Source organism: Geotrypetes seraphini, chromosome 3, assembly GCF_902459505.1.
Source record: "Geotrypetes seraphini chromosome 3, aGeoSer1.1, whole genome shotgun sequence".
Taxonomy (NCBI): domain Eukaryota; kingdom Metazoa; phylum Chordata; class Amphibia; order Gymnophiona; family Dermophiidae; genus Geotrypetes; species Geotrypetes seraphini.
The window spans coordinates 230,071,466-230,099,158 of record NC_047086.1 but is presented as its reverse complement, the minus strand read 5'-3'; the positions used below and the strand labels follow the sequence as shown (position 1 = coordinate 230,099,158).

General features: G+C 42.9%; 1 protein-coding gene across 31 annotated transcripts in view; it reads left to right on the top strand.

Moving 5' to 3' along the window:
* Positions 1-27,693, top strand: part of NACA (nascent polypeptide associated complex subunit alpha) — a 120,635-nt gene that overhangs the window by 23,699 nt on the left and 69,243 nt on the right. For 12 of the 31 annotated variants that reach the window (XM_033939361.1, XM_033939358.1, XM_033939352.1 and 9 more), the window contains exon 3: positions 20,749-20,922. The exons of 8 other annotated variants lie outside the window; for them this stretch is intronic. In XM_033939361.1, the coding sequence (XP_033795252.1) occupies positions 20,749-20,922 (174 nt within the window). The remainder of the gene's footprint in view (positions 1-20,748; positions 20,923-27,693) is intronic. 11 more of the 31 variants (XM_033939363.1, XM_033939359.1, XM_033939355.1 and 8 more) reach the window with 5 other exon arrangements.

Here is a 27,693-nt window from a genome sequence, read left to right as displayed (position 1 = left end):
GACAAAGCCAATCCCCACCCACCCAACCAACCCCCCCCCCCCCCTCCCACCCTCCCACCCACCCCGGCAGCAGCGGTAACAAATCAAGAAAGATAAAGCAAAGGGGAAAAAAGAAGTCAATTAAGTACCCCAAAGTTGGTGTTGAACATAAGGAGTAAAAGTCAAGCTAAAAGGGTACCAGCACTGAGTGTATAAACGTCCAGCTTTAGTTGACAAATCCATCACTTCACGACGTTCCAGTAGCATTTGGTGTAACATTAATGCTCTCCATTGAGGGACAGTCGGAGGTTGTGGTGAAAGCCATTGCAGCAAGATACATTTTCGTCCCAGTAATACAGTTTTCCTTAAGAATGCTGCACAACCTGGTCTAGGTGGGTGGAATCGAATCTGCATCGTGAAAAGGAAAGTTGGGTGCAATCTCCAAGAGCAATGCCAAAGTCGTGCCACTAAAGACACTAGCTGCATCCAAAAGGAAGAGATCATGGGGCATGACCAAAACATATGTCCAAACGAGGCCATAGAACCAGCACATTTCCGGCAACTGTGGTCCGCACTTATCCCAATCACATGCGCCCTCTTGGGCGTACAGAAGGCTCTCAGCATAAATTTGTAATTTCTTTCCCTCTCAATCGAGGACACCGTCGTGGTCCTTCCTGCACGAATGCCTCTGCGAATCACATCCGCTGCAATTGGTAATTGAAGATCAGCAGACCACCTCTGAGCCAAGGCAAGAAAGTCCAATTCACCCGCCCGTTTCTGTAGCCCCTTATGGAAGAATCTGAGGGACATTGACTCCGGAGCAGTGAGTGCAAGCGCTTCTTGCAATCTGTCTTGTATATCCTCCTGCAACCTCCCCGTTGTCAAGGACTGTAAGTAATGTGTAAGCTGTCGATACGCAAACCAGTCCATAGCTGATAGCCGAAACTGCGTTTGTAGGTCTCTGAAGGGGATCGGTGAACCATTATCTTGTACGGTCTGTGACACATATTGGAGGCCCGCACGAGACCAGCGTCTGAACACTGCAGAGTCCATGCCAGGTAAGAAATCACCATTTCCAATCAATGGAAGGCAAGGTGTATGGTGAGGAGAAATCTGCAAGCCCTTACACAACAACCTCCACGCTGAGCGCATCGCTGGTAAAAGTGGATGGGACTTCAGCTGAGGTAAGTCTGGTAACTGAGGAGCATGGAGAAGATAGCTAAAATGATATGGCTGGAAGGAAAAATGTTCAATCACAGGCATAGAAAAATCAGAAGTGTCACAGAACCAGTCATGGATGTGACGTAATTGACATGCTAGGTTAAACCGAGATACACATAGTAATCCCAGTCCCCCTTGGTCCACAGGAAGCCTCAACTTAGCCAAAGAAATCCTCGCTCTTCTACCCTGCCATAAATATTTAGAGAGATGGGAGTTATGAAGTGCGGTGTGAGATGTGGTTAACATGAGAGGGAGCATTTGTAGGACATATGTCCATTGAGGCACAACCATCATGTTATAAAGAGCTATTCGGCCTGACAGGGAAATAGGGAATGTCCGCCAGCCATGCAGTGTATTAGCAGTGCGATGAAGCAGGGGTGTTATATTTGCGGAATAGAGTCTATTCAAATTTTGGGGGATAATTACACCCAAATATGTCAACGAAGAAGTAGCCCACTGTAGTGGAAAGTCCCCCGGCCAAGTGTATCTCACCTCTGGAAAAGTGGGAAGTGCTAAAGATTTTTGCTTATTCAACTCCAAGCCAGAATAAATGTGAAACTCATCCAATAGTTCTAACGCTCTTGGTAATGAGCTGTGTGGAGTATCCAATGCCAATAAAAGGTCATCCGCAAAGGCCAGCACCCGTAATTGCGACGTGCCCTCAGGTAAACCCACAAGTATATCATCCTTTTGTATAGTGCGCAACAATGGGTCTAAATACAGCAGAAAAAGCAAGGGGGATAGTGGGCAGCCCTGTCTTGTCCCCCTACCAATGGCAAAGGGAGAAGATCTCACTCCATTAACCAGCACCGAGGCCGTCGGGCCATTGTAAAGTGCTTGTACAGAGGAGAGGAAGCCCGCGGGGATCCCGATATAGTTTAAGACCTGAAACAGGTAGTGCCAGTTAACTTTATCAAAAGCTTTTGCTGCATCTAACTCGACAAGCAGTCCAGGGCGTTGTTCTAATTGTGCACGGGAAAGAGCTAAAAGTATGCGCCGGACATTAATGGTGGAATGCCTGTTGCGAACAAATCCCACTTGTTCAGGCACTATTATGGAGGGCAGAATAAGGGCCAATCTATCAGCTAGGACTCTAGCTAGTATCTTAACATCAACATTCAGTAGAGATATTGGTCGATAGGATTCTATGTCGTCTGGGGGTTTAGATGGTTTTGGAATCAAGGTAATCAGGGCGTCATTACTGTGACGGGGAAAAACCCCCTGTTCCTGTATAGCTATGTAATAATTCAAAAGAGAGTTACCTATACAGGGGGATAAGATCTTGTAAAACTCGGGGGAGTAGCCATCCGGGCCCGGTGCTGTACAAGATCGCAGCTTTTGGATTGCCAAGGTCACCTCCTGTACATGTAGCGGCCTGTCTAATCTGGATGTCTGGGCCACTGTCAGTCGAGGCAATCCCGCATCTGCCAAATAGTCCTGTACATCGGGACCCGTGTACAAGCCAGGGGATGCATAAAATGCCTCAAAATATTTCTGAAAACCCGCCGCAATATCCACTGACGAAGTCAAAAACTTCCCCGAGCTATCCTTTATCATGGGTATGTATCTGGACCCCTTCCAACTTTTTGTTATAGCCGCTAGCAATTTACCCGCCTTGTTACCATATTTATGAAATTGAAATTTACGGTAAAACAAAAGTTTCTTGGTGCGTTCGTGGATGAGGGAATTAAGCTCCACCAACGCCGCCCTATATGCCTCAGTATTAGCCTCAGAGGGATCGCGCAACAAGTCCTGTTTCAACAGTGTCACTTGTCGTTCCAGGTATATTATGCGGCGTGCTATTCTACGGGTTCTAGTAGTGACATAAGCAAGAATATCCCCGCGCAATACCGCTTTGGCCGCATCCCAAAATAAAGTTGGGTGGTCAACATGTTGGGCATTATGTGTACAGTAAGCCTCCCATTTTTCTTGTAAGAATTCCTGGAAATGAACATCTTTGTGTAAATAGGAGGGAAATCTCCATCCAGTTCCCGGACCCCGGTGACCTCCCAGTGCCACGTCAATCCAGATCATATTGTGATCCGATATCTCTAAAGGGCCTATCGTGGCCTCCGCGACCCTAGGAAACAAAGTCTCAGAGAGTAAGATGTAATCTAGTCTAGAAAAAGAACCGTGTGCTCTAGACTGGTGCGTATAATCCCGTTCGGTTGGATGTAATAGTCTCCAGGAGTCCACCAACCCCAAGGCTCTACATAAATAGGGAATGCCCTTCGTTTGTTTCACTCTGGCCATACTCGGCAACCCAGAGCGGTCCATAGTGGGATTATGTACTTGATTCAGGTCACCCACCAAAATCAGAGGGCAGCCCTGATCCTGTACACAAATATTCACCAGATTCTGAAAAAATGCATGTTGATAGCTATTTGGACCATATCCCACCAATAGTCGGAACGTCCCACCAGGTCCCTCTACCCGCACCAATAGATACCTACCCTGAGGGTCACGTCGCAATACCCGCACTGTACCCAAGAAGCCCCTGCGAATCAATATAGCCACCCCAGCTCTCCTCCCTGGTGCAGAAGCAAAGTGTAAATCTCCGACCCATCCTCTCTGAAGTTTCCGGTGTTCACTATCAGTAAGCCTAGTCTCCTGTAAGCAAGCTATATCTGCCGAGTGATGTTTCAATTGAGAAAGTATTTTAGTGCGTTTTACGGGAGACGTTATTCCTGAAACATTCCAGGAAAGAATACGTAAGTTACGATCACCCGTAAGGATCCCTATCCCTTCTATCAATAACACCACTTCTAATAGTACTAAGAGTCCCGGGACGCCCAGCCTCGCCCCGAGACCACACAATCCACTCCCAAGCAAACCACCCTCTCCGCTGGAATCCATGCAATAAAACAAAAAAGGCAGTAAACATACAAACATCCCCAAACCATACCGCTGCTGCCCCCAAGATATCCCCAACCCCCTCTTCCCCATTTACTAATCCCAGAACCCCCATCTGGAGGAACTAGAGGCACAAAATGATCACCCCCCAGGGCCTCCCTGGCCTTCAAGTATCTGTCTATCTAACATAATGTATGTAGAACATTGTCCCTGCAAACAGCAATGAACACAAAAGTCTTATGCAGACACCAACCCTACCCAGCCTGTGTCCAAACCCAGGTTAGTCCGCTCCCGGCTTCTTGGAGCCCAGTTGCTGCATGTAGACATCCGCCTCCTCTGGGGTCTGAAAAGTTTTCCAGACTCCATTGCAGTGAATCCTCAATGTAGCTGGGTAGTTGAATTGAAAACGCTGTTTCAAATCCGCCAGGCGTGCACATAAGGGGTAGTAAGGTCGTCGCCGCTCCTGCAAAGCTATCGAGAAATCCTGGCTCAGTCGGACTGGCTGACCATCGTAGTGCAGGTCATCCTTCTTGGCTCTGTACTGGCGCAGCAACTCAATTTTGTGTTGGAAGTTTAACAATTTTAATATCACAACACGCGGGCGTCTATCTAGGCCAGGTCGGGAGCCCAGCCGATGCGCCCGTTCTATACGTAAGGGCCCCAGTGATGGTCTCAAAGTGAATTCGTCCCGCAGCCAGGTCTCCAGTAATTCAGGTAAGGCTCTCTCCGGCAACGTCTCCGGAATGCCCATCAGACGCAGGTTAGAGCGACGAGATCTGTTCTCAAGATCATCAATCTTATCATTCTGGGCCCTAACCTGCGCCTGCAGCGTGCTAATATCTGTGTCCCGCGCCGTCGAGGAGTCTTCCAGGTCAGACACTCTGCCCTCCAGCTCCGCGGTACGAGCCGCCGCCGTAGCCAGCAAAGTCTCAATGTTAGCAATTTGGGAGGTGAGTGTCTCCATTTGGGGCCCCAGTACCTGTGAGAGCGCTGCCTTAATATCGCTCAAAGCCGATTCAGACAGGCTGGAGACCGCCGCCGCGGGACTCGCCGCCATCTTGGGCTCCACCGGTCGTGCACGTGGTCCGGTTTTTTTCGCCGATTTCTGCTTCTTTATTTCCTGGGATCGGGTAAGATAACGATCCATATAAAGAGGGATCGTACCCGGCGTTTCACGCTGCGATCGGGTCGGCAGGGTGTCAGCAATTTTGAACGATTCGGCAGGGCTGCCCCGGAGTGAACGAGGAGACGTCCTCACTCGTTCATATCATCACGTGTCCCCCAAGGCTGATTTTTTTAAAAAATTGAATTGATTCGAATTGGGCAGCATTAATGTACAGTATATGAGTGGCTCTGGGAGTTTTTGACTAATGAATTAGATTTCAATGTTTTTTTCTGGGGTTTAGAGTTAAGTTCCCCCACCTCTAAAATTCTAGAATTCCTATTTTTTATTTTTCAGTGTACCTCCCTCAGGTCATTTTTGGTGTTAAAATCGCTGCCATGGTGGCCATCTTGCATATCCCAATTTGAAAACAAAAGCCTGCCTACCTCAAAATACCCATTTTTACTTCAGAACAGGTGGGATGGGACTCCTCAGGCCCCAGGATACCTTGAATTTATGCCAGATTTGTGGTGGATGGCCACATGTGGTGATGGTGGTGGGAGCCACTGGCTTGGCTGCCTCTGGTACCTTGAGGGAGTGTCCAGTACCAGTTGGTCAGAGAAACAGGGAAAAAAGTCCAAGATTTGAGTGAGAATAGCACAAGTGTGTCCCCAGTGAAAAGCAGCCGTAACACAGCTGGAAAACCCCAGAAAGGGACTAGTGGGAGTGTGCGGCACAATGGTTAGAGTTACAGCCTCAGCACCCTGAGGTTGTGGGTTCAAATCCCATGCTGCTCCTTGTGACCCTGGGCAAGTCACTTAATCCCTCGTATTGCCCCAGGTACATTAAATAGAGTGTGAGCCTGCCGGGACAGATAGGAAAAAATGAGTACCTGAATGTAAACCACTCCTAGGAAATTGCTGCCTTGAGCTCCCGTAGTCTCTTGAGACTACCACGAGAGCTCAAGGCAGCCATTTCCTAAGAGTGATCTGCACAGGGCAGGAACATGGGAAGACCACTCCTGCCCCGAAAACCTGCTAGACCTCCAGGTAAGGCTTAAGGGGAGCTTACAGGGCTTAAAATAGCCGGGAGGAAGCGGAGGTTAGGGGCAGAACCGGCACGAATATTATTCATAGTTTTTTAATATTTGCGGGCTGGCTCTGCCCCTAACCCCCGTGGATACGGAAGGAGAAGTGTACATTACATCAACTGGCTCACCTTTATCCACATGCTTATTCCCTCCTTTGAAGTAGCACAGAGGCTGCCAGACTGGAGGTGGGACTTTTCTACAACATCCCTGTAGGTCTCCTCAATATACCTCTCTGTCTCCCTTAGCTCTTCCAAGTCTGCTACTCTAGCCTCAAGAGATTGGACCTGTTCCCTGAGTGCTGGGAGCTCTTTACACCGAGCATACACATCTCACCAACATCTCCCATCTTAATATTGGTGATTTTTTAAGTTGCTGTGGGAGTTGGAATATGTATTCTAAGTTCCCCTAAGATTATTAGTTATATGTCAGGTTATGGTAATGTTTAAATTTTATTATTATTTTGCAATGTTGTAATTGGTAGGTTACCCTCTAGGGATTTCTCAGACAATTTCTTAAGAGCTAATTACTAGCTAATTATATTTGTAGCCCAGTTGGTTTAAGTAATTATAAATCAGGCCAAGGGAGGGAGGGCCAAAGCTATCAATGCTCTATCAGATTGTTCTCCCAAAGGTGGATTCACTGGTAGCACAGGTTACCAATCGTACCTTCTTTCCCAGTGAAGGTGGTTGGTATTTAAAGATGCTCAGGAACACCATTAGATTTTTGTGCATAGAGCATTGATAGCTTTGGCTACCTGAAAGTGCCCCTCCGGTACCACCCAAAAATCCATAAACTTTTTTATAATGTCTTTATGTGAGGGAAAGCAAGAGATCTCATAAGCAAGCACTGCGTGGCAGAGGACTAAAAAGCTTCTAGCTTCAATTCTTAGAGGGATTCTGTGATTACCCCCATAAGCACTGAAGGTTTATAACAGCCTGCGCACTGTTGAGTGATGAAGCTGCATCTCCTGCTATAGAGGATCCCAACTGGGAGAGTAAAGGCATAGGAATAAAGTCATTTGCACCCCTGTCATCCTCCAACTGAACTTCCCTGACCCATGCATGGGCACTACTGCTGGAGAACTGCACTCTTGGGGAGGGGAACCCCTGGAGCCAGCAGGGCTGCACTCTGTGGGTTCCATGTGATCTGGTTAAGCATATAAGCTGCAATCATTTTAATACATTCAGGGGGGAATCCCCTGACAAGGAGTAAGAGCTGAGAGAGGAAGAGAAACTCCATCGGAATATCTTACCTGCTAGCATTCAAACTTGGGAAAAGGTAAAACTTGGGCTTCAGGAGGTTATGTCAACAAGCAAGGGGGCACGGGCTCGGCCCCTCTTTGTCAGGAAGCTCTTCAAGTCTGGGATTGGGCGGTTCGCCCAACACCTTCCTCAGAGCTGTCTACATTCAGGGGAAAGCCAACGTCTTGGCAGACAAATTGAGTCGTCTTCTCCAGCCTCACGAATGGACACTCCATTCAAAACCCCTTCATCAGATCTTTGCTCAGTGGGGAACGCCTCAGATAGACCTCTTTGCAGCCCCCCACAACTTCAAACTGCCTCAGTTTTGCTCCAGGATCTACACTCCTCTCCGCCTCGAGGCAGACGCCTTTCTACTGGAGTGGGGGAATCGCTTCCTATATGCGTTTCCTCCCTTTCCTCTCATTCAGAAGACTCTGGTCAAGTTGAGATCAGACCATGCCACCATGATTCTGATTGCTCCTCGGTGGCCCAGACAACCTTGGTACTCCCTTCTACTTCAACTGTGCAACAGGGAGCCAGTACTTCTTCCAGTGTTTCCTTCACTACTTACTCAACATCAAGGTTCACTACTTCATCCCAACCTGCAGTCTCTCCACTTGACAGCTTGGTTCCTTTCAACATAACTCCTCACCAGTTCTCTCAAGCGGTGAGGGAGGTCTTGGAGGCTTCCAGGAAGCCTGCTACTCGACAATGCTATTCCCAAAAATGGACTAGATTCTCTTCCTGGTGTATTTCCAATGCCACGGAACCTCAGCGAGCTTCCCTATCTTCTGTATTGGACTATCTTCTACACCTGTCTCAGTCTGGTCTCAAGTCTACCTCTATACGAGTCCACCTGAGTGCTATTGCGGCTTTCCATCAGCCTCTACAGGGGAAACCTTTGTCTGCTCATCCTGTGGTTTCCAGATTTATGAAAGGACTTTTCCATGTCAACCCTCCTATCAAACCTCCTCCTGTGGTTTGGGATCTCAATGTTGTCCTGTCTCATCTTATGAAGCCTCCGTTTGAACCTCTCAACAAGGCTCCACTTAAGTATCTCACCTGGAAGGTGGTTTTCCTGGTGGCCCTCACGTCAGCTCGCCGGGTCAGCGAGCTTCAGGCCCTAGTGGCGGATCCACCGTTCACTGTATTCCATCATGACAAGGTGGTCCTTCGTACTCATCCAAAATTCTTGCCTAAAGTGGTCTCTGAATTTCACATCAACCAATCCATCGTGCTTCCAGTATTCTTTCCAAAGCCTCATTCTCATCCTGGGGAATCTGCTTTGCACACTCTGGACTGTAAACGTGCTCTAGCTTTCTACTTGGATCGCACAAAGCCACACAGAACTGCTCCTCAACTTTTCGTCTCCTTTGATCCAAACAAGTTGGGACGACCTGTATCGAAGCGCACCATCTCTAACTGGATGGCGGCTTGTATCTCTTCCTGCTATGCCCAGGCTGGATTATCCCTTCCCTGTAAGGTCACAGCCCATAAGGTCAGAGCAATGGCAGCCTCTGTAGCCTTCCTCAGATCAACACCGATTGAGGAGATTTGTAAGGCTGCCACTTGGTCCTCGGTTCATACATTCACCTCCCATTATTGTCTGGATACTTTCTCCAGACGGGATGGACAGTTTGGCCAAACAGTGTTACAAAATTTGTTCTCTTAAGTTGCCAACTCTCCCACCATCCCATTGGGGTTAGCTTGGAGGTCACCCACTAGTGAGAATACCTGCCTGCTTGTCCTGGGATAAAGCAATGTTACTTACCGTAACAGTTGTTATCCAGGGACAGCAGGCAGCTATTCTCACGTCCCACCCACCTCCCCTGGGTTGGCTTCTCAGGCTGTCTACCTGAACTGAGGAGACATGCCCGGTACATCGGGCGGGAAGGCACTGGCACATGCGCGGTGCGGGCATCTCGAAACTTCTGAGTTTCTTCAAGCAAGACATGCTTGCAAGATGTCCGTATCGGGGCTCTGTCGGATGACATCACCCACTAGTGAGAATAGCTGCCTGCTGTCCCTGGATAACAACTGTTACGGTAAGTAACATTGCTTTATAGGACGTGCCTCTCGTGGTGAGAGGCATATCCTGTAGACAATCAGCTGGTGCCAGCATCTCTCCTCTCCAGCCCTCTTCCCTGCTGGCACCCCCCACTGGCATCTGAGGGCCTTCGCACATCTGCGGACGTGAGCGTGATGATGTCACGCATACGTGTGACATCATCATTATGACATCCATGCACTTCCGGATGCCTTGCTGCGGCTACTACGTATAGTGTGCTGCAGCTCGAGAAAGTTTGCGTGACACTGGCTTAGAGCATCTAGATTGAGATAACATTCATGAATGACCCATTTCTTCTGTAGATGATAATTTCTTTGAAAAGAAAGTAAAGGAGACAATGTACAGTACTTTGCAACAAAACACTTTCCAAAGAATCTCTTGATCAACCCTCCACATCAAGAATGCCTTTTTCACACACACTTCTGCAAACTATACTGTACTTTTCATTGATACCAACCATACCAGTGTTGGCCTTTACAAAGAGGTTGCCAACGTACCAGACAGAATATAGCACAATCTGCTGTGTCTAAAAGTAATTAAAGTTTTTGACTGTTAAGATGCCCTCACTATTTTTCTGGTAGGAGGAAGTGATATCAGTAACAGGTACGTGGGTAACTTGGATAATGCTAGGTCAGGCTTGTCCAACTAACCTTTTTTTTTTTCTATCAGGCCACATTTTATATATTGCAAAATTTGGAGGTTCAAAACATGAACCTTCATATTTTATTGCATGTTTTGACAAATAGTGGCAAAATACTGTATAATATGTTGTCCCCTCCCCAGCCTTGACCCTCTTGCTCATGGACTGCGTCCCTTCCTTCATCCAGTCTAGCATTGGCTATGGTACAAACAGGTTTCCTGCTTCCCCACTGCAACAGGGTTCTCTACCAGTTTGAGCTACGTAGCCCTGGAAGATTGGGCTGGTGTCCTAAGACTTGAAACTGCAATACAATCTGAACTTCTGGCACTTTGTAGCTCAAGCTTGTAGAGAGCCGAGTTATGAGGAAGCGGGAATCTTGCTGTAAGCACCACAAGCCAAGTTCCTGGAGGTGCTAGGGGATTGCTTCCTGGAACAAATGGTAAAAGAGCCGACAAGAGGCAACGCCACCTTGGACTTGGTCCTAAATGGCCTCACGGGACCGATAACAGAAGTGGAAGTCATAGTTCCACTGGGAACGAGTGATCACAATGTAATCAACTTTAAACTTGACATCGGGAAAGGGAAACATGCCAAAACCTTAACCACCACCTTGAACTTTAAAAAGGGTAAATACGATAGCATGAGAGCCATGGTAGAAAAACGACTCGAGAAGATGGTGGACAAACTTGAAACGGTTGATCAGGCATGGACCCTACTGAAAAATACTATCACAGAAGCACAAGATCTCTACATTCCGAGGATTTCCAAAGATCGGAGAACAAAGAGCAAAAGAGAACCGGCATGGCTTACCATACAGGTGAAGGAAGCCATAAAAGAAAAGAAGGACTCTTTCAAAAAATGGAAATGCATAAAGACAACCGAAGCCTGGAACAAACATAAAGATGATCAGAAGAAATGTCACAAGGCGGTGAGGGATGCAAAACAGGAATATGAGGAAAAAATAGCCCAGGAGGCCAAAAACTTCAAGCCCTTCTTTAGATACGTGAAAGGGAAAAAACCTGCAAAAGAGGCAGTGGGACCCCTGGACGACCAGGGAAGAAAAGGGTACATCAAGGAAGATAAACAAATCGCAGACAAACTAAATTCCTTCTTTGCGTCCGTCTTTACGAAGGAGGACACCTCAACAATACCTGAAGCGGAGAAAGTGTTTGCAGGAGAAATAGAAGACAGCCTCACCACAGTTGAAGTGGACTTAGACCAGATATACTATCAGATCGACAAACTTAAAAGTGACAAATCCCCTGGACCGGATGGGATTCATCCGAGAGTCTTAAAGGAATTGAAGTTTGAAATCGGAGAGTTATTGCAAAAACTTGCAAACCTGACAATCAGAACTGGACAGATACCGGACGACTGGAGGATAGCGAACGTCACCCCAATTTTCAAAAAAGGATCGAGAGGGGAACCGGGCAACTATAGACCTGTTAGTCTTACGTCTGTCCCTGGCAAGATGGTTGAAGCACTGATCAAGGATAGCATAGTCTGGCACTTGGACGCATACGACTTGATGAAACCCAGTCAACATGGATTCAGGAAAGGGAAATCATGTTTGACTAATTTACTCCAATTTTTCGAGACCGTGAACGAGCAAATTGATAGTGGGAAGCCGGTGGACATAATATACTTGGACTTCCAGAAAGCGTTCGACATAGTTCCACACGAAAGACTTCTCAGGAAACTACAAAGTCATGGCATAGAGGGGGATATACAAAGATGGATAGGCAAATGGCTGGAAAACCGAAAGCAGAGAGTGGGCATAAATGGGAAGTTCTCCGACTGGGAGAAAGTGACTAGTGGTGTACCCCAGGGCTCGGTACTTGGGCCGATCCTTTTTAATATTTATATCAATGACCTGGAGGAAGGAACATCCAGTGAGATCATCAAGTTTGCAGACGATACAAAACTATGCCGGGCAATCAGATCGCAGGAGGACAGTGAGGAACTCCAGAGCGACTTGTGTCGGTTAGAAACATGGGCGGAGAAATGGCAGATGAAGTTCAATGTGGAGAAATGCAAGGTAATGCATTTAGGCAATAAAAATAAGGAATACGAGTATACAATGTCAGGTGCAACTCTGAGGAAGAGTGAACAAGAAAAGGACCTGGGTGTACTGATAGATAGGACCCTGAAGCCGTCAGCACAATGCGCGGCAGCGGCAAAGAAGGCAAATAGAATGTTGGGCATGATAAAGAAAGGAATCTCGAGTAGATCAGAGAAAGTTATAATGCCGCTTTATAGGGCAATGGTCAGACCACACTTGGAATACTGTGTCCAACATTGGTCCCCCTACCTAAAGAAGGATATAAAGCTGCTGGAGAGGGTGCAGAGACGAGCAACAAAACTGGTGAAGGGTATGGAGAAACTGGAATACGAGGACAGACTTATAACACTAGGATTGTTCTCCCTTGAGAAAAGGAGACTGCGTGGGGATATGATCGAGACCTTCAAAATACTGAAAGGAATCGACAAAATAGAGCAGAGAAGATTATTTACATTGTCCAATTTGACACGGACTAGAGGACATGTAATGAAGCTGAGGGGGGACAGGTTCAGGACTAATGTCAGGAAGTTCTGCTTTACTCAGAGAGTGGTTGACACCTGGAATGCTCTCCCAGAGGAGATTATGACAGAATCGACCATCCTAGGCTTCAAGAGCAAACTAGATGCATATCTCCTTAAGAGAGGCATATAAGGATTTGATGGACTATAAATTACGCCAGGTGTACACCTGGCAGGGCCTCCGCGTGTGCGGATCGCCGGACTTGATGGACCGAAGGTCTGATCCGGAGAAGGCAGTTCTTATGTTCTTACAAGACTTGGCCAAGCCTGTAAGGGCCAGGAAAAAGCTCTTGATGGCCAGATTCTGGCCCATGGACTGTGGTTTGACGAAAGTCATGTTCATTCTCTGCCGCCTTCTCACAAACAATGGGGGGAGGGGTTTACATAATTGCTTGTTAGCAGGGACTCAACATCTACCATCAATAATCAAAAACCATCAAGCTAGGTCCTCTGGAAAACATTTGAAAGAGTTCTACTCATGCCCCATTCTGAAAGTCTCGTGAAAATGCACCCAGTTCTAGACCTCAAGATGTTCAACTGGTATAAAGCAAACTTCTGTGCATACTACCTCTTCTCTGACAGGGAGACTGATTAACTTCTGTAGATCTCAAGGATACCTACTCTTCTATTCCACTATATTCAAACTGTAGGAAATTCCACTTCCAAATATTAGGGGCTGTTACCAGTACCAGATATTATCTATCTTTCATCTTGAGTTTTCATAAATGTGTATCCATTGTAGTAGCACACTTATATAAGCAAGGTCTTCTCATTTTTCCATATCTGGATGACTGGCTTATTTCAGGTTGGTCACGGCAGCAGGAATCGTTTTGCACTTTTCATCCATAATCTTCAGCAACTGGCTTTATTATTAAGAGAGAAATTCTATTTCAAGTCCATTCAGACTCTGGCATTCATAGAAGCCCTGATAAAGATATTTTGTGCCTCAATTTCTCTGCCTCATTCTCAAGCCATTAAGCTTATAGATTTGAATAGGAACTTTGTAATAGCCAAGAGTCTCCCTTGTCCTTTAGGACACATGGCAGCTGCAGTACATGTGATACCCATTTTGCTAAACTCCGTATGCAATCACTACAATCAGTATGCATTGGAATTGGCATACCGAGTCTCTTCAAGAAGATAATTTTATCCAACTTGTTTCACAGCACTTAGCAATGGTGGTAAATGGAAGATTTCAATCTATTCATAGGATGACCTCCCCCCCCAAAAAAAAATTTCCAGTGTTAAACTTATTCACACAGTGAATACCTCCAAAAATAGCTAGGAACCTATCTCCATATCCAAGGACTTGACCTCAGCTCAAAGGGAAAAGCCCATCCATCACTTATCTCAAGCCAGTGGCTATTCATCAAGCTGTTGCAGCATTTCTGTCATGGTTTGTACAGCAAAATATTATTAAATTAGGTAGCCATTGCTTACATGAATGGGGGGAATGGATTCCTTACCTCTCTGAGAAAGCTCTTTGGAAATGGATGTTGGCATATTCAGCTGTATCCTCAAAGCATTTACATTCTGGGAGACAAGAATACTCTTGCAGACGAGCTAAGTTGAAAATTAGACCTCCAAGAGTGATTGCACCAGTGAGTAACACAATCTGTTACAACAGTAGGGCTTTAACAGTAGGGCTTTCCCACCATAGAACTAGGGCTTTTCTACCATGGACCTGTGCCTTGCATAAGAATGTGAAGTTCAGTAAGTTTGATTCCAGAAGGCTGGCAACCAAGCACATTGCGGAGAATGACTTTACCATTCTCTGGGGTAACAGCCTATATTATGCTTACCCTCTCATCCTGCTTATCTCAAAAGTTCTGCAGAAAATAGCATAAGATAAGCTCTACTGATAACTCCTTATCTCCTTTTTGGCTGTGTCAGATTTTGTTTTCATGCATCCAACAACTAGCAGTCAGAGGACTTTTCCAGTTTCCCATCTGCCTAGACCATATTATACAGCATCAAGGATCACTATTGTACCCCAATCTGCAAACTTCATGTGACTGCCTAGATATTGACCTGTCTGTGGTAACTCCATAAAAACTCCCTCCTGATATAGGTGTACCTTACTTGGTCAAATGTAGGAGATTCTCAATGTGTTTACTTAAAAAAAAAAAAATCAGTTCTAGTTCAATTTGATGATAGCATTAGAGATTCTTAATGTAATGTGTGAGCATTGAAATACATAAGAACATAAGAAATGCCTCTGCTGGGTCAGACCCGAGGTCCATCGTGCCCAGCAGTCCGCTCACGCGGCGGCCCAACAGGTCCAGGACCTGTGCAGTAATCTTCTATCTATACCCCTCTATCCCCATTTCCAGTAGGAATTTGTCCAATCCTTTCTTGAACCCCAGTACCGTACTCTGCCTTATAACGTCCTCTGGAAGCGCATTCCAGGTGTCCACCACACGTTGGGTAAAGAAGAACTTCCTAGCATTTGTTTTGAATCTGTCCCCTTTCAACTTTTCCGAATGCCCTCTTGTTCTCTTATTTTTCGAAAGTTCGAAGAATCTGTCCCTCTCTACTCTCTCTATGCCCTTCATGATCTTGTAAGTGTCTATCATATCCCCTCTAAGTCTCCTCTTCTCCAGGGAAAAGAGACCCAGCTTCTCCAATCTCTCAGAATATGACAGGTTTTCCATACCTATTATCAGACGTGTTGCTCTCCTTTGAACCTTCTCGACTAACGCCATATCCTTCTTAAGATACGGCGACCAATATTGGACGCAGTACTCCAAATGCGGGCGCACCATCGCCCGATACAACGGCAGGATAACTTCTTTCGTTCTGGCTGTAATACCCTTTTTGATTATACCAAGCATTCTATTCGCTCTCTTAGCGGCCGCTGCACACTGTGCCGACGGCTTCATTGTCATGTCCACCATTACCCCCAAGTCCCTTTCCTGGGTACTCTTATTCAATAACATCCCTCCCATTGTATAGTTGTACCTCGAGTTTCTGCTCCCCACATGTAATACTTTACATTTTTCAATGTTGAACTTCATCTGCCATTTCGCCGCCCATTCTTCTAATTTGTTCAAGTCCCTTTGCAACTTTTCGCAGTCCTCTGTAATCCGAGCTCCATTAAATAGTTTGATGTCGTCCGCAAATTTTATTATCTCGCACTTCGTACCTGCTTCTAGATCATTTATGAAGATATTAAATAGCAGTGGCCCGAGCACCGAGCCCTGCGGGACACCACTCGTGACCCTCCTCCAGTCGGAGTAGTGACCCTTCACTCCTACCCTTTGTTTTATACCCTCCAACCAGTTTCTGATCCATCTATGTACATCTCCTTCCACCCCATGGTTCTTCAGTTTCCGGAGTAGACGTTCATGGGGCACCTTGTCAAAGGCTTTTTGGAAATCTAGATATATGATGTCTATGGGGTCTCCTTTGTCCATCCGTTTGTTGATCCCTTCGAAGAAATACATTACATCTTTCTTGGTGGGGGAGAGTCCAAACCATCAAAATGATTATCTTGTCTGTAGTTTGTTACCAGTTTATTTTCAGAGTTCTTTTTATAAAAAACTAAATGGGAGTCTTACAAAATTGCTTTGCCTTGGTAAAACTTCTAGAATAGCCTTCGTATATTTGCAAAAATCTCAATCGGCAGGAGGAGTAAATTTTCTAAATTATTACAGATATCAAGCTTTTATTTTACGTCAGGGTATGTATCGGATCCTTCCTGAATTCATGGATAATCTGCCAGAATGGTTGATTCTGGAAAGTCATCTTATGGCCCACTTCATCTTAATTCAAAAAATAATCACCTTATTTCCACATAAATAAACAACCAAATACTTTCATGGTCATACAGTGACTCTAGATTTCTAAGTGAACGCTCAGACCCATAACCAAACTTTAGTGAAAAGTCACAGAGTCAGTTATTATAGAGACCATCACAGCAAGTTCACTGTCTCTGCCACCTGCTGATAACATACAAGCAAAATATAGATAACTTATCTAAATGCAGGATGCCACTGCTGTTGCTCTATCACTGCTCCGGGCACATATTTAAAGTACTAACACATTGCAATTGCCATAAGCTGTTAAACCCCCCAACGCAGGTTTCACGATTGGCTTTCCTCAGGAGGGGCACTGCAAAGGAAAAACAATAACATTCTAACCACCTTCTACTGTGACAACAGGGTCAGGGCGAACTAGAAACCCAAGACTAATAAATACATTCACACTAAATGTTTCAAAACCTTTTGAATACTATTAAATAGGCTTACCAGGGACCGGACACTCCTTCATCCGGCTGACAGACAACTCTAGCGAATTTGAAGCTCCAGCCAACCAGGGTCGACCATGATGTCAGACACTGGGGGCGGAGCTTCATTGATGTCACAGAATTTCAACAAACTTTAAATCTGAAACCAATCTATTTCATTATTTAATCTGCTGGAGCTAAAGTTTGCCAATTATAGATGAATCGATGTTCCTGCTGTAACAGGTATTGAGACACGTTTCCTGTTTTTTTCCAAGCTTTAATTAATACTGTATATTGGACCTGTTCAGTGGTGTGGCTTGCCTCCAACCAATGACTGACTAAGGGAGCTGTATTCCGCTGGCACTGAATATTGCTGAGATGTTCAGCAATGCGGACCTTAATGACTCCTTGTCTGACATATGTAATATTTACCACACGGGCATATATTACAATATACCACTGCCTGAGAAGTACAGTCGGTGCCAGTTTTTAGTACCAGGTATTGTCAAATGGTCAGTGCTCGAGACATGCTGGCAGTACGTACAATGCCCACATTGGGTATGAGGAACCAAGTCCTCATCATCTCTAACACCCTTGTGTTTTAATATCTCTGCCAAATTACGGCCATATATTGAGTATCAAGCTTCCTAGAATATATAAGGACAATATTATTTTTCGTTCAACTTGGGTGACGTAAAAATTTATAGATGCTTTAACTCCTATTCAGATACAGCAAACCAACTGTCAATCCCTATGGTTGAACTCCAAGATACAAATCAGCGAGTCTAAAATCCTCTGGAAACATTGGTGATGTAATTCTGAATGGGAAAATGGTAAATTTATTACAGTTACAATAACCATTTGGCATATCAAAGTCTCAAGGTTATAAATGGTTGCAGTTGAAGCAGGCCATTCAGAAGGGGTTTCCTGACTGGCGCAACTTTTAAAATTAGTACAGCTTGCTGGATCTATGTTTCCAGATAGATTTTCAAGGGCATCAGGCCACTAAGTGGTACAAATAAATATCTGAATATTTGGCGAAAAAACCTAATAGATGCTGGCACTGTCATCTTGATATAAGGACACTGAATCATCTTTTATTCTATTGTCTGTTGATGCTCAATTTTTGGAAATCGATTTGGGGCAAAATTAATAGGGTATTAAGCGTCTCTATTCCATTGTCTTTTGACGTGGTTTTGTTTGGGACATTGTTGAAACCTAAGAGTCCAACTGATACACATAAAAATAGACTTATTATTATGACAGGGGTGGCCATGCAGTTAATAACTAGAAATTGAGATAGGTTGAACTTTTCTTTTTGGTGGGAAACATTTTGTCTGTACTTTAGATATGAAAGAATAATAGTGTAACAATCTGGAAATAATAAAAGGTTCAAAGAGATTTGGAGTCCATTGAAGGAATTTGTCAAACAGCAGAATGATTGAATCCTTAATTCCTAAATTTTTTTTAGATTTCTACACACATTCAGGGAGGGAGGGAGGGAAAGGGGGGGAGGGAATAGGGTAATTTGTTTCATTGTTTGTAAGAATACAAGTACTGCTGTTCGATATAGCTGAGTGTATATTTGTTTGCACTTTTTATAAGTTTTGAAAATCAGTAAAGAATTAAAAAAAGAGATTCTTAATGTATTGTAAAGTAATTACAGATGTATACGTTCTAATAATTCTAGATGTGTTTGAGCCTCAACAGTACATTGTGTGCCTGCTACTAACCCTGTAGAGATCTTGTTGAATATACTTCATTTGTTTGCAGACAGTATGAACACCTAAGTAGCTTCACCTTACCAAATGCATGGGTTGCCAAAGAGCAAATTTTTTTTTTAAGATGAGGTTGTCTACATTTCCAACCCTAAGCTTTAGTAGTCACCAATATATTGCTGATCTATCCTTCTTGTCTGTGGAGAAAGTGAAGTTCCTTCCCTGAAATGAGTTCTCTGTTGGCAGCAGGATAAATTGGCCACATAAACCTACTTGCCTCTCCCCTTAAGTTTAAGCCATTCTCAGTTTATAGCACTGAGTGAGAGGAAACTTGAAAGGGGATCAGTGGTGGGAGAACTCATACATGTCTAATGACAAACCTCTAAGGCAAGGGTGTCCAACCTTTTGGCTTTCCTGGGCCGCATTGGCAGAAAAAATTATTCTGGGACTGCGCAAACGCTGCAGCAAGACAGAGGAAGGAGCCGGCAAGACGGTAAACACCCGGGGGCAGCAGAGGAAAGCACTGCATTGCCCTCGACCGGGGCCGCACAAAATACTTCATGGGGCCGCAGGTTGGACACCCCTGTTCTAAGGTTTTTGGGCTCTAGGAGAGCAGGTCTAAGGTTTGGTGACACCACCTGACAACACCAGTGTGTATCTGATTTATTCTACTGTCCATGAGATCTTTTATAAACAAGCAACTTTGCTTTACTTCTAGGGAAGGTCTTGTCTTTTCATGACAAACCCAGGTGTAATATTTGAGGTTTTATTTCAATCTAGATGTATCTTGTTTAGGTTAAATACTCTGTATAGGTTAAATACACAAAGATTTGGATGTATGCAATAAAAAGGAACTTGGTATTTGTAGCTGCAGTGAGATGGGTTGGTTTTTTGTTGTTTTTTTTTTGGGGGGAGAGGGGAAGTTTAGAAGTTTCTTCTTGCTTCTAGTTCAATCAAAACCAGTGTGTTTTGAGCTATGGTGCTGTGAGCCTTAACACAACTATCAGGATTGTTTAATCCATATTTTGTATCCTCTCTCAACCTTTTGTTTAATCCAATCAACATTGATAATTCTGAACCAGGGGCCATCTCATCTGCAAGATCCCTGGACTCGGTCAACCAAAATATTATATGTAGGTCTTCACAATGCAGGGCACAGAATTCTTGGCTACAGGAATAACGGTTTCTAGGGAGTAAATAAGAACAGTGCAACTCAGTGTTTGCTACTCTCGAAGGCCCCCATTTGGTGGTTCTTAAACTGGAGCAATTTTTTCTTAAAATGGAAAAAGCATGAAAAGCCAGCTGTAAACTTTCAAAAAGTTTAGTCAAGACAGTGGGCCAGGTTCACTGGGTGAGAAAGATTGCGCAAAACTGGTGAGCAGGGCTAGTGGATTCCATCACGTGCTCCATTTTTTTTTCTTGAAAAGCTTGTTCATGGTCGTGCGTGCTGAAGTATTTGCTGCTTTGATGGCTTCAGGAGCAGAGATTGTGCATGAATCCTATCACAAACCATATTTAACCAACACTGGGATTTATTTGGTGCATGAAATGAAAGGTGTGCAAGGTTGACTTGGGTCATATGAAAGAAAAATTGATCACAAGCATCTTATTTTATTTTAAAATTTCTTGTCCACCTAGTACCTAGGTGGATTACAATTAAACATATACAGTTCATTTACAGAAAAGACAATTACAGCTATGCACATTGACACACACAACATTTCTTTTATAGCAAGCTCAGCAACAGAACATCCCTCCCAACTTGAGTCTTTAAACCCCTTAACCATTTGTGTTCATGATTTGAGATGGGAGCAGCTCTTGTATTTCTGATTTAGAAAGAGTTTTATTGTTTGGGGAGTCTTTCAGTCATGAGTTCAGTCATGTGATGGCTTTTGCCTTTCTGTGGTCAGTTTCTCTTTTTGTCTGGGTTTAACTCACACTTTGGGGGGTTCCTTGGGCTGCACTTTGTGGTGCACTTGGTGGTGTGTCTGGTAGATTACTGGATGTTTTTAGCAATTTCTTAAACAGCTGCTGATATTACAGTAACTCATCCTCTAGTCCCTGGGGAAGCAGGCGGGGCCCTTACTGAAGTGACAGTGGCAACTGAAGAAACCAAAGTCATTGCCACTGAATCTCCCAAGGTGGCAACTGAGGCTTCCCAGACTGAGGCCACTCAGATTGAAGCTACTTTTGAGCCTTCAGGTAGGTCTCTTGATTTAAGGTTGATATGTATCATGTGGATTCATGTGGTTTGATCTGCCTTTTATAATGATCTCGCTGGAGTAATTATTGTATCTGTAGTATAGAGAATACTTGAAAATAGTTATGGTAGATGACAGAAAAATATCAATTAATCCATCCAGTTTTTCTGGTCCAGACCACTAAGGATAGAAGCTTTACATCTAGTGGGATAAAGCTCCTTGTTCTAAATTTGTTTTTTTGTTTTGTTTTTTTTTCTAATGCTCTGGGTAGATAATTATACAAGATACCATATTTAGCTGGCATCTTTTTATTTATTTATTTTTTGCTCTCTTCCATCTCTTAATTATCTTAGCCGTGTAATAATATAACTACTACCTTTTTGTCTTATTCACCAAAATGTTTTGCATTATTGCCTATTTAGGAAGTAGGTATAAGTGTGAGCTTGAATTTTGTTTAGTGACAAAATGTCTTGCTGGTCACTGTCAACTGCTTGTAAAGCAATATTACTGAATTAAAAAAAAAAAAAAATTAGTAGCTTAAGTGTGCAAGCTGTTTTCTTATTGTACCAGTTGGGCATAAGGGTTATGGATTCCATCTTGAGGACCATCATCAAGCTAATTACAAAAGATGGATAGGGCATTCCTACATCTGTGTTCCACCACTTATTTCTGTCAAATGGGATGATCAGTGACACTCAGAAAAGCACACAGACCATATAAAAGCATAAACAATAATCCTTTATTATATATATATATATATATATATATATATATATATATATATATAAATATAAATATAAATAAATATAAGAATAAAATAGCATCACCTGGACCCCATACACTGACCACCTTCACAATTGGGAATCCTTGCAATTGATAGGCGGGGGGGGGGGGGACCAAAGAACTGTCCCTTTAGACATCGTGGCTTCTGTCCCTGTAGACGTCTTGGATTCTAAGGTTAGGGGCAGAGTTCTGTTCTTATATAGTTCATAGTAATACATCTGATCCTGCAGTAATCAGAGTCCTTCACTATTATTCAGGCACACTTGGTCCTGGTCTTTTGTTCTGTTGTTTTGACAACACTCAGGTCAGGATGTCAGAAGGAGGTGTTGAAGAAAACCGGCTTCCAGTTCCTTTGATGTTGTTTTGGCAATACTTAGGTCAAGGAGGTCAGAATGTCAGATAATTGTTCGGTTTCTCTGTCCTTTTGATGTTACTGGCCTCTTAGTAAGACAGCTGGTCCTGGTCTTTTGTTATCTGTTTTGATAACACCCAGGTCAAAGAGGTCAAGATAGCAGATACTTGTTTGGTTTCTCAGTCCTTTTGATGTTACTGGCCTCTTAGTAAGACAGCTGGTCCTGGTCTTTTGTTATCTGTTTTGACAACACCCAGGTCAAAGAGGTACTTGTTTGGTTTCCCATCTGTCTTTACTGATGTTATTTGAGCGGCACGCATGCAAAGGAAGTCAGGATCTCAAATAAGCAAGCTTTACTGTCCCTTTGAGATCAAGGTAACACTCAGGACAAAGAGGTCAGATAAGCAGACTTGAGGATACATGTCAGTAATATGTTGAGGATACATGTCAGTAATATGTTGAACATGTCAGTAATATGCTGAGGCATAACAGTCCATCCCTGGATCCTTAAGTCTGTACTTCCGAATTTAGAAATCCTTCGAATAAAGGGAGAGAGTGTCCGTTTGTATATACATTAGGTAAACCCACAATTAAGAAATGTTAACATAAGAATAACTAAACAAATATAGATTAATGGATGAAGAAACACCTTTTGTGCTGTAGCAGTCCATCCGGTAAAAGCATCCCACCCATGGAGTACAGTGGCAGCTTCAATAAGATCTGCCACAGAATGCAAGTTAGTATTTCAAAATTCAGTATCTATTTTATGCCGTAACAAAGTAAGGTTACATTGCTGTTTTGCTTTATTTAGAATTGCTATATTTTGCATGGCTTTCTATACAGAAGGTAATCCAGGGTTCATAAAAATGATAAGTTGCATTATTTGCCCACTGCAACACACTAACATTCTGTAAACATACTGAAAAGGGAGCAGGAATCATAAGTTCAATAGTACTGCTAGCAACACAAGCATTTTTATGTGATATTTCTTAAAATTAATTCTTTGTTGTATAAAAGACAAAACACGAATCTCACAAATAGTCCACTGTAAGGCTGAAGAAACATTACTATCTAAAGTATATTGCTGTATGATAGTATCATTAACAACACGTAACATTAACTGATCATATCGTAGGGTTAGTTCATGATTATGTACCGTATTTGGCACCCATTCACCTTCTCATCTAAATACATCTGCTTCTCTGGAGCCAAAATATGCTTGTTTGCCAGCCAGTATTTCAGAACAATAGTATTTACTATCTACATTTAGGTAAAATAGGAAAATTAATTTTCCATCAACTGGTATGTTTGCCTTCTCTAATATTTCTTGCTAATTAGGCCTTTTACTTGAAAGTATCACGTATCGGGAATTATGGAAATTAATAATCTTATTAATATTATATTTGTGCTCTTACTCATGGCTTACATATATTTAGGGTAGCTTCACATTCACCATCGATTACTGCAGTTCATCTGGTATCCCGTTTTTCTTAGCAGCTTAGGTTAGGGTCTGGCTATGCTCCAGTTTCAATAGGCTTGCTATGCCACTCACATGCCTTCACTCACGTAAGATTCACGTGCACCACCCCCAGAGACCAGCCCTAATGTGAAGTGGCAGGATATAGGCTCACTTCCATTCCCAAGTCGGTGCCACATAATAGCGTTATGGCACGGCACTGTATGTCTGGTTGCGTGTCATCTTCTCGATCTGGTGAAATTTTCTCTTAACCCAGCATGTTAGCCAAATCATAAGAATAAGAGAGCAGAGCTGACCAATTCTATCACAAAGGGATGAAAGTCTATATGGAATAACATTTCCCAGTACGTGATTTTCCAAGGAAAATATTTCATCGTGACTGTTTAGCTTCAATGCTTTAGTTACATTAAACACCCCTAGTGGTAAACAAGAAGGAAAAAAAAAACAAACAAACACTTTATGTACAGAATGTGATAACATGTGACACCATACTTGTGTGTAAGGTAGTATTTGTGTGAGATAAAAGAAACAACACTAATGCACTTAAAGGTATTCTGTAGTACATTCAGAAAATACCTTTTTATGTTCTGGACATAATTATTATGTCATTTAAAAGAGACCATACACACGTACTGATTGTAATACCAAAATAACTTATGTCAGAGATGTGCACTGCACTGTTTATACCTGGTAAGTTAAATAAAGAGAGACCATTTTTTATTTTATTTAGCAAATATCAAATACCAATGAACACCATTTTACCAGGTATAAAGCTTTCTAATTTTTTCTCTTCAGATATCCTCTTATAATATAACCCCTAACTAAATTATCATTGGGCTGTATGAGCCATAGCATAAAATAATTGGGCTGTATGAGCCATAGCATAAAATCATTGTGAGCATGGTTTTCATAAGATAAGTGGGGGAATTTTTTTTTTTTTTTGGAAAGGGATATGGTACCATTTGGACTAATAGAAGGGGTGGAATAAACTCTGGAAATGGCCAATGTGCGATGTTGGGGTACCCCATAAGCTAAAACAGACAACACAACAGAAACAGACAAACACAGAGCTCCGGCATGCTTTCTTCCATCGGTAATGATTCAGGGTTGAATTTAATCTGTAAATAAGCACACTATTAATCAAAAGAGTCATAAACAAATTTGGTATCCATTGGATTCCCATTATCAGGTCACAGTGCTAGAAGTATTTTAAATATAGCACAGTGAAATTGGTTCTCCTGACCATGTCTGGATACTAAGCTTCTAAAAGAAAGAGAGATAGAAACTTAAGTTAATTGCTCTATATAGTTTTACTGGTCTTCTTTTCTATTTTCTTCCATTTCAAAGCTCTGTCACACAATCGTAAGAGAATGCAAGCAGGGAAGTTTTAATCTATAAAATATACAAGAGAGGTTTACGTGCAGGTACAGTGGTTCACAATGTTAGTGTTTGAGGTAAAAGACACATTTGCAAAATTACTTGGAGTGCAACTTCCTTATACTATCTAACAAAACTTTATACATTATAAAGGTCACTTAGCAATATTTCTACTTTTTTATTGTCCAACCTACCCCATACGTTACCCCAGATGTGAAATATGTTGCCTCCAGAATCCAAAAAGGCCCAAGTCTGTTTTTTACTTTGGGGAGAAGGGAAGTTTACAATTTTCTGTTTAACTTTCTCTATCACCTCTCGGCATCCTTTTGCCCACTTTCTGCTATAATCTTGTGATAGAAAGTGGGACTAAGTAAGTATTTTTGTGGTAGTCTGGTAGATGTATATTGCCTCCCTTGCCAAGTGGATGCAAATTGTTCTGGACATTGCTCCACTATAGGAATAGTAAAAATGCATTGGTTCTCATAGGAATGTCTGGCAATTTACCAAAACTATAGATTCCATCGGAAAGCTGTAATGTTAACCTTTAAAATTTGTAATATTCTTCCTGCTTGTATAATTTTCCCCCAATCCTGATATTTATATTCCTCCACCCCAGTGTCCATTACAGCTTGTACCTTTTGCTCCCCAGATTTATCTCTACCTGTGGACGCTGTTCTAATTTGGTCCAGGCAAACACTGAGGCTCGGCATTCACATTATTGATCCTCCCAACACTTCCACCCTTTTAAATCAGGATAAAGAATGGAAGCAGTTTCCTCAGGAGGAGCCATCGGCACCAAAATATCCTCCCTCTCTCCTTTGTTCACTTGTGCTTGGGACATAGATTTCTTTCCCAGTCCTCTACTTTTGTACATTCCCCATAACGTCCCTGTATCTTTCCCATCTATTTCTTCCCTCTTTACTCCATCTTTTATTAATGCCAAAAACATATTCCTCCGAGACACCCGATTAGCCCTGTTTGAATTGGATTGTCCTTTTCTCTTTTTATCAAAAGTATTTTGAGGTCCCCAGTCCCCCCGATCTCCTAACTGTCGGACCGCCTCTAAGGCTTCCAAAATAGTCCTGTCTATTTGATTGATCAACAAAGTTATCATTACCTGTTTGTATGCCGGTGCAGCATACTTAATAATTTTATTTCTCATGGACACAGTAAAAGGTAATGACATATATGTGTCAGCGTGACCTATTACTAAGGCTACCTTCATAGCCTCTTCCTTAATTCTCATTTGAGCATCTTTTAATGTATACCAAATTTTATCATTTGAGGGCCAATCAGATTCAAGTGGATATCGCCTCGTAGCACCCCTACTAATTATCTCTAATAAAGACCATTGGGCATATTTTGCAGGATAAGGATCCTCCCGTAAAGCATCTTGTACTGCTGCTTCTTGACTAATTTGAACAAATTTAGGGGCATCTGTGGCATCCACCATAATCCCTACTTGCGCCCAGCTCCTGCACCCGAATTACCCATTGTATTAGTGGTTCCCCAGGCTGCTGTGTAAAGCGTGCCATCGTATCCATGACTTCCTGTGGAGTAACATCCTCCATAACATTATTTCTAGTTAGATTTTCTCCTGTCTGCAGATTTCCCTGTAACCTTTGTTTCCTCACAGGCTTTGCTTCTAAACTTTCTGCCTGCTCTCCTTCAACACATATATCCTCCTCACTGTTATTAGAATTTGAATCCCAAATATTCCCATCCCGTTTGTTTGGATTCCAATCATCCGGCAGATGATAAATTAAGATTTTAACTTTTCTGTAACTCACTTTCCACCTCCTTTTCTTGGATTTATATCGTGCATATCGCATAGCTGACTTTTCTGTTACATTTTGATAGGTTTCTACCTTATCCATTAACAACTTATTCTGACATTGTAGCATTGTAATGGCATGCTGTTGATTATACCTTTTCTTTTCCAGCTCTTCTAATTTCAATTGTAATTCCTGTTTAGCTTCATGCAAATTCCTCCAGTCTGACAAAATCATCCTTCCTTGTCTAGAAATTCCTTCTTGCTCTTCTCCTTTTGAGATTTTCACCTTTTGTAAGGAGGCACATAATTCATGTGGATCCCCACTTTCAAAAGTACAAAATTCACATAATCCTGCTTCTATAGACCATTCAGTGGCCATTAATTTACCTATACTGTCATTCCACTCCGGAATGGAGGGATTGGGAGCCTGCTCCTCAACCCCATGTTTTATCTGGTGCTTTTGTGACCACATTGATCAACCCCACTTCTGGTACCAATTTGTTCCGCCACTTATTTCTGTCAAATGGGATGATCAGTGACACTCAGAAAAGCACACAGACCATATAAAAGCATAAACAATAATCCTTTATTATACATATATATATATATATATATCACGCACTCTGTACAAGTACTCTCGGAGGATATATATCCCGCATTCTTATGATATTCTCTACCAATTTCTGTACTCTTGTTTTTTTTTTTGTTTTTTTTTACGGTTACATGATGTACTTTGTTTTTCTTTTCTTCATTATTCAATAAACATTGAACTAAATATAAGAATAAAATAGCATCACCTGGACTCCATACACTGACCACAATTGGGAATCCTTGCAATTGATAGGCGGGGGGGACCAAAGGACTGTCCCTTTAGACATCGTGGCTTCTGTCCCTGTAGACATCTTGGATTCTAAGGTTAGGGGCAGAGTTCTGTTCTTATATAGTTCATAGTAATACATCTGATCCTGCAGTAATCAGAGTCCTTCACTATTATTCAGGCACACTTGGT